Source organism: Phoenix dactylifera, chromosome 1, assembly GCF_009389715.1.
Source record: "Phoenix dactylifera cultivar Barhee BC4 chromosome 1, palm_55x_up_171113_PBpolish2nd_filt_p, whole genome shotgun sequence".
Taxonomy (NCBI): Eukaryota; Viridiplantae; Streptophyta; class Magnoliopsida; order Arecales; family Arecaceae; genus Phoenix; species Phoenix dactylifera.
The window spans coordinates 3,170,189-3,177,872 of record NC_052392.1 but is presented as its reverse complement, the minus strand read 5'-3'; the positions used below and the strand labels follow the sequence as shown (position 1 = coordinate 3,177,872).

General features: G+C 40.2%; 1 protein-coding gene across 1 annotated transcript; it reads left to right on the top strand.

Annotated features, from left to right (window-relative positions):
- The first annotated feature begins 1,679 nt into the window (after positions 1-1,679).
- On the top strand, positions 1,680-5,876 carry LOC120104217 (putative disease resistance RPP13-like protein 3). Its single transcript, XM_039114956.1, has 6 exons — positions 1,680-1,972; positions 4,265-4,381; positions 4,598-4,764; positions 4,857-5,001; positions 5,057-5,372; positions 5,514-5,876. The coding sequence occupies exons 1-6, from the start codon at positions 1,680-1,682 to the stop codon at positions 5,874-5,876; spliced, it is 1,401 nt and encodes a 466-aa protein (XP_038970884.1).
- Positions 5,877-7,684: the final 1,808 nt, after the last annotated feature.

Below are 7,684 nucleotides of genomic sequence, written 5' to 3'. Positions count from 1 at the left end.
TTAAATAATTTAATATTATGTTATATTATGGGAAATTAATTTATACTAATAATTATAATATTTTATACCTTTATTATGATATTATACTATAAATATAATATATATTATATTATATCATAATACATGAATATGTTATGTTAAATAATTTAATATTATGTTATATTATCAAAAATTAATTTACTCTAATAATTATATTACTATTATGCTATATTATAATAATATTATTTTATATTATAATAATATTATACTATATCATATATTTATATATTAATATATATTATGTTTTATTATGTTATGTTGTATAATACTATGTAATGTCCTTTATGGTAATTTTGTCATACAAAAGTAATTTCTCAATTTGTTTACCAAACATATGTTAAAGTGCCACAGCGCTTTACAAATGTAGTTACCAAACAGCAAACAGTTTTTTATAACAGCTCTACTTCAGACAACTCTGCTTCCAACAGCTCTACTGCTAACAGCTCCCCAAAACAGAACCTTAGGCTCCATTTGGGAGAGCTTTTGGAGGGCCAAAAAGTACTTTCTAGCCCGCAAAAGAATGTTTGGTAAAAATTTTGGAAAGCTGTTTTAGCTTTTTCCAAAAAGCCAAAAACAGCTTTTTGGGAGAAGCTCTATTCTGGAGCTTTTAGAAAAAATTGTTTTGAACTTTATCGAAAAGCTTTTTTAGACTAAAATATCCATAATAAAATATAATAATTACATACTTTGTCTCTTTATAAACCTAAAAATCTGCTGGAGCCTTAACAAAGAATTCTAGCCGTGGATCAGACTCTCTTTCATGCAAAAAAAGATATTCTTGTTTTTATTATTATATTATACTATAATTATAATATTATATTACATTATATCATAATACATTAATATGTTATGTTATAATTTAATATTATGTTATATTATGAAAAATTAATGCATGCTAATAATTATAATATTTTGTACCTTTATTATTATATTATACTATAAATATAATATTATATTACATTACAGTAATATTATACTATATTATATATTTATAAATAATATATGTTATATTTTATTATGTTCTATTATATAATACTATGTAATATCCTTTATGCTAATTTTGTCATACAAAAGTACTTTATCAGTTTATTTATCAAACACATGTTAAAGTGTCACGGTACTTTAAAAATGTAGTTACCGAACAATAAACAACTTTTTTATAAAAGCTCTGCTTCAAAAATCTCTACTTCCAATGGCTCTACTTTCAAAAGTTCTATTTCCAATGGCTCCCCCAAATAGGGCCTAAAAATTTATGTTGGCTCGGTGCTACAGTGATTCTTCCTATACCAGCTAATGACAGTCTAGCTCTGGCAACAATGTCTTAATGTCGGAATAAATTAAACCTCAAGTCACGTGAAAGTGTCTGAATGTCGGAATAAATTAATCCTCAACTCACATGGTAATAAGAGTAGCTAAAGTAATTGAACTTCTTATATTAATTTTCATGTAGAGAGTCTCATTTTTTTAGAAAAAAAAAGTTTCTTGCATAGACTATGGAGAAGATTCCCCGGCCATTAGTGACGGATAGCATCCGGTCTGAGAACTTCTTTCCCATAGATCAAGGACTCTCCTTCTTGGCCTCATACGTTCGGCCATCCTCTAAAATCTTCTTTGTCTGAGTGAGAGAGGAGGAAGGAGAGATGCCTGTGTCTCTGGTTTCCAATGTCGTGTCTCAGCTTACCAACCTTCTCGTACAAGAAGCTGCTTTCTTGCGTGGTGTGAACAATCAGATCAAATGTGTGGAAACAGAACTCCGTCTATTGCAAGATTTCCTCAAAGATGCAGACGCCGGAAGGAAGAGAGGAGATGAAAGAATGGAGAGCTGGATACGTGAGATAAGAGAGGTGGCATATGAAGTGGAAGACATCATAGACAGGGTCAAGTTCATGGCTGAGAGGCAACGTCAGAGAGGCTTCATGGACACTATTTCGAGGTACTCTCACAAACCTCATGAATTGTTCACCCTACATGAAATTGGAAATATAAAGGAAAGGATCCGTGGTATCTAGGTGAAAGTAGTGCAGTGGATGAAATTTCGCAATCCCTCAGCGAATTCTCTCCTCACTCTGATGATGATGAAATTTTAATGTATGTCAGCTTTAGAGGTGGAGCTCGGGCAGCAAGGTATCTCCTACACGAGACGGCTGTTGAAGGCAGAGCGCATCATCCTTGAGGGCGACTCGACCACAGTTATCGATTGGTTGTGCGAAGAGGGGCGGAGGAGGATGTGAGTCCCCTACTCGATGACATCCGGCGGATAGACTGTATTAACTTTTAGGTAGTGCATGTATATAGGGAGGCAAATAGGGTTGCCGATTGGGTTGCATCATTTGCAGCACAGCACTCCGGAGGGGTTCTATGGATTGACCAGGATATCCTTCCTTCGCAGTTTTGTCAGATTGGTGCTCTTGATTCTATTAGCTATACCTATATTAGGATAGGATGAGCAACCGTTGTAACAAAAAAAAAAAAAAAAAAAGCTCCACCAAATGGGGGCTTAATGTTCTACAAAAACTTACCAGTGCATGGCCTATGGTTGGGCAATGGCAGCATTTCCTAGAATTGCTAAGTTTATCACTTTACAGCCGAACCACCCAAAACAGCACCAATCATCCGGCTTGGAGCATAAAGACCACTTACAAGACCAGATCCTTGCAAAGAGCAATTGCTATTACTTTTATCCTGGCTAGCTGAGATAATAGTTAAATTCCAGGGAATGAAAATGCTCTTCCTTGGTGTAGGATTTCTTCGGTACTGGTGTGATGGCCCGGTCCGCTTGACCGGCCTGGCCCGAGCTTGGCCCAGCCCAAGCTCACATCAAAAAAGAAATAGAGAAAGAAAAGAGTAAAACGGAGAGGAACACTCCCACCAGTAAGTATTCTTCTCCCACCCTCCGTCCGCCTCCCGGTAGGAGTCGACTTCCGAGAACCAAGGAGGCTTGCCTCTTCCCCAACCCCCTGAGCCCACCACCTCAAGCTCTATTCTTTCTTTCCCTCTCCTTCTTCTTCCTTTTCCCATTGAGTTCACAGCTGCCCGTTACTGTGCTCGCCGGAAATCGGGGCTGCCGGACACCGCCGGAGCCAAGGTAACGCCCTATCCTTCCTCCCATTTTCTTCCTCTCCTTTCCACGACTAGGAATGGCGGCCACTGACCGAGAAAGTGGCCGAAATTCGATTGGAAAACTCCCCTATTCTCTGTCCTCTGTTTTCGCCGTTTCTCTTCCTTTTTCCGGTCATGTTCGCTGCCGGCGCTCGTTGCCCGTAGCTCCCGGCCTCTCCGCAGCTCCCAGTCGCCGACGAGCGGATTGGACCGAGATCAATCGAGCCATGACCACCCCCTGTTCGGCCCTGCTTTTGGGTTGATAGTTGCCGGCTGCCGCCGACGACAACTTCCCTCTGCTGGAAGCCACCGCCGCTTGGTCGGACCACCATGACTACGGCAGCTTCAGCCGTTCCCCTTCCTCCTCTGTTTTCCCACGGAAGAAAGAAAAGAAGAAAGAAAAAAAAAAAAAGAGAGAGAGAGAAGAAGAGGAGGAAGAGAGAGAGCCATCCCTCTCTTATTTCTCTCTCTTGTTTCCTCTCTCTTCTCTCTAATTTTTGATTAGAGAGAAATAAGTTGCATCATGATATTTTTGATTCAAGCTTTTTCCATTAATCCTAAAGAAGTCGTTTGGCATTTAATCCAATTTGCTTATAGTATCTATGAGCAAATGAAGATGTCATCAATGACTTGCTTATGGCATCTAAATGTTATTCTGTTAGTGGCAAAATGAATAAAAAGTCGATCGAAATGTTCTTGCTATTGATTTCTCTTTTGAATCTGATGCTGTCCCAAAGGTGAGATGTTGTTCCCGAATTCCCTAGGAATTTCTGATGCTGTCCTGAAGTTGAATTTTAATTAATAAATTTTGGGGAAAGTTTCTCACTTCCTGCATTATTGACTAAAAGCAGGAAAATTCTATGGCTATTGCTGGAGGAAGCATCAGATTCTTTTTATTATTATTTTTGACTGCGGGAAAGCATCAGAATTGAGCTCTTGTTCCGGAGAGAGAAAGGCCTCTCCTTCTTCCTCTTGGCTCCTTCATTTGACCGTATTGTCTGAAACATTATTCCTGTGAGCAAGAGAGAGGGAAGGAAAGATGGTTAAGTCTCCGGTTTCCAAGGTCGTCTCTCAGCTTACCAAACCTTCTCGTACAAGCAGCTATTTCCTTGGGTGGTGTGCGCAGACAGATCGATTGGGTGAAAACACAACTCCAGCAGTTGCAAGGTTTCCTCAAAGATGCAGATTCAAAGAAGGAAGAGAGGAGATGCAACAATGGAGAGCTGGATTACGCAGATGAGAGGTGTAGCAAATGAAATGGAAGACGTTATAGACACCATCAATTACATGGGCGAGAGGCGACACCAAAGGAGAGGCTGCATGGGCTCCATTTCAAGGTACTCCGCACAAACCTTGTGAATTGATCACCCTCCATAAAATTAGTACCAGAATGAGCAGATAAAGATCAAGATCGAGAGTATTTCCATAGCACAGTAAGGTATAACCTTGGTCAATCCAGGTCAAAGAGTAGCGCAGTGGATGAAAGTTGGCAATCACTCAGAGAATCCTCTCCTCACTCTGATGATGATGACACTGATGTTGTAGGCTTCGAGAATGATAAGAAAAAATTAGTGAGTCGACTGCTTGATGAGAATGAGAAAGCACGACGTGTAATTTCTATAGTGGGTATGGGTGGCCTAGGCAAGACCACCCTTGCAAGAAAGTATATAATGACCCTGCAATTAGAGAACATTTTGATACCTTCGCTTGGGTTTCAGTTTCTCAGAGCTACCGAGGTATCGAGCTAGTGAAGGACATCATGAAAAAAGTAATGGGAATCAAACAGAGGAAAGGAGACTTAGCGCAGCAGATGGGTGAAGAAGACGTGAGACAGATGCTCCGTGATTTCCTAAGAGACAAAATGTATTTGGTCGTGATGGATGATGTATGGAGAGTTGATGTTTGGAGAGAAATGCAGGCGAGTCTTTCCTGATGAGAACAGAGGCAGCAGAATACTGCTTACTACACGTAACATTGAGGTTGCAAAAGATGCCGAGCCATGGATTCCTCCACATGAACTGCACCTTTTAGACGACACAGAGAGCTGGAAACTCTTTCGTAGGAAGGCATTGCCACCAAATCAAGATGTCCCAGCTGAGTTGGAGGCATTGGCCCAGAAGCTTGCAAAGAAGTGTGGTGGACTTCCTCTTGCACTGGTGGTGTTAGGGGGCCTTCTGTCGAGGAAAGATCCTAGCTACGATACATGGTTGAAAGTAGCTCAGAGCATGAACTGGGTATCTACTAGAGATGGGAAGGGAATGCCACAATATATTGGGTTTAAGCTACAGCGACCTTGCCATATCGTTAAAACCATGTTTTCTATACATTGCTGCGTTTCCAGAGGACTCCATTATCTCTGTTTCCACATTAGTTAGGTTGTGGGTGGCGAAGGTTTCATACTGCAAGAGCAGCGACAGACAATGGAAGGCACGGCAAGGGATTGGTTGGATGAGTTGGTGCAGAGGTGCATGATCCAAGTTGTCGAGAGAAGCATGTCTCGTGGGCTGGTTAAGAGCATATGCATCCATGATCTGTTACGCGACTTTGGCTTGAAGATGCCAAAAAAAGATGAATTTCTTCATGTTTGCAGCAGTGAGGACGTGGGAGTATCTGATCGTATATCAAGTCATCGTGCAGCTTTCTACAATCGTATAAATGATGAGCCTGCTGTTTTCTCACGGCATCTCCGCACTTTGCTGGGCTTCAGTTTAAGTTTGACTAGTGGGGGAAGATTTTGAATGGTTAAACTTAGTAAGGGTGTTGGATCTAGAGGGCACAAGAGATTTGAAGGAGTTACCAGACAGATCGCAGGATGATTCATACTACGATACCTGGGATTGGGAAGGACCGGTTGAAGAGACTGCCATCCTCCATCCCGACATCTCTGAATCTGCAGAACTTGGATGTGAGACATACAACGCATTACTGGCTTCCGAAATCATTTTGGAAAATCCGGTCATTGAGGCATGTATATATTAAACATATATTTTCTAAGCGCACTGATGAGTGGTGAACGCAAGAACCTTGCAGACTCTGGAAATTGAGGAGTTTGAGTTTCATATGGAAGATATGATATTGTCCGTTTATGGCATAAGATTCATAAAAAAATGGGCTACTACACCAGACTTCACCAGGGAGGCGATTGATTAAAGCATGTGACACAATGTTGCAGATCACGTTGGAAAAAGCGCTCGAGAAAATCCGGACAGCCTCGTCTCCTTCACTCTGAGTTTGCCCGGACGTATAATCCCTGGGACGTCCTTTTGCTCAGGCACCAAAATTGCACCAGGTCCGTTCATTGACACTGCATGGACGGTTGTTACTCAAACAACAGCAGCAGCTCCTAAACAGCAGTCAACTCCCACAAAACCTCACCAAGCTCAAATTATCTTATCTCTTTTGGAGCAAGACCCAATGCCGGCACTAGAGAAGCTGTCAAATCTTAGGTTTCTCCAACTGTTATTACGTGCATACGTAGGGAAGAGCATGTTGTGTTCTACTGGTGGCTTTCCTCGGTGCGATACTTATATTATTTATCTCCAAAATTTAGAGGAATGGAGAGTGGAGGTGGGGCATGCCCAACCTTACCCACTTAACTATCAATTGGTGCCGAAATTGAAGATGCTTCCCGAGGGATTGCAGCAGGTGACCACACTTCGAGAACTGAAGCTGATTCAAATGCCCGTGAGTTCAATGACAGGTCAGAAATGAGGTTCGGCACATCCCCTCCATTATTTTTCAAGATGAATTGATCAGAGATAATATCAGCAGTACCTGTAAGTCACTCCCCCTCCTCTATTTCCTCTGTTATTTTCATCCTCGAGATCCTACTAATGAAAATGTTTGACATAATATCATGCAGAATATTGTGATTTATTTCTCTCTATCTTCTCCGAATGTTCTAATTGCTGAAATTTTTATTCTAAAATTCTTTCCCTTATCTAGCTTAAGAAAACAGAGCATTGAACTCAACAAGGACTACTGATCTACTGAGATTGACCTTCACTATTTCTGGTTGTTTTTTGTCAAATACAAATAGTTGGATGATAGGATGTGATAACTCAATCCACCTCTTACAGCACCTCATGCATTAGGACACTGATGAAGACGATTCATAAACCTGGGACCGGCCAAGAACAGTTAGAAAAACTAGAAAGTAAATATTGGAAAACTCAGAATATGTGCTCTAAACATTAGGGAAAATTATTGTTATACGGTTGGTTGTGATACTATGACTCCTCCAACGTGATCTTTTTTATTTAGTCAAAAGGTGGTAACCACAATCCAATAATTGATTGTTAATATGTTTCTTGTGCATACGTAAATCACACAGCAACATGCTAATTCTCTTGCTGCTTCATTTTTAAAGTTCCAATCATGACTTTATCTACCTAGATTTGTTAAAAAAAATTGAATTCATTGGTAGAGAAAATCAAAATTTGGAATATTCTATTCAATGTAGAATTTCCGGTTAAATGATTGCGAAGGATTGGGCACGACTCTTCTTTTACAAATCATAGATAACTTTGTAATTTCAAATATAATG

Excerpts from the sequence above, each read along its gene's own strand:
- LOC120104217 (XM_039114956.1), top strand. The coding sequence starts at position 1,680 with ATGCCTGTGTCTCTGGTTTCCAATGTCGTGTCTCAGCTTACCAACCTT. Across the intron at positions 4,382-4,597 it reads CTGGATTACGCAGATGAGAG|GTCAAAGAGTAGCGCAGTGG; the intron begins GTGTAGCAAATG and ends TGGTCAATCCAG. Across the intron at positions 5,373-5,513 it reads TAGCTCAGAGCATGAACTGG|GTTGTGGGTGGCGAAGGTTT; the intron begins GTATCTACTAGA and ends CACATTAGTTAG.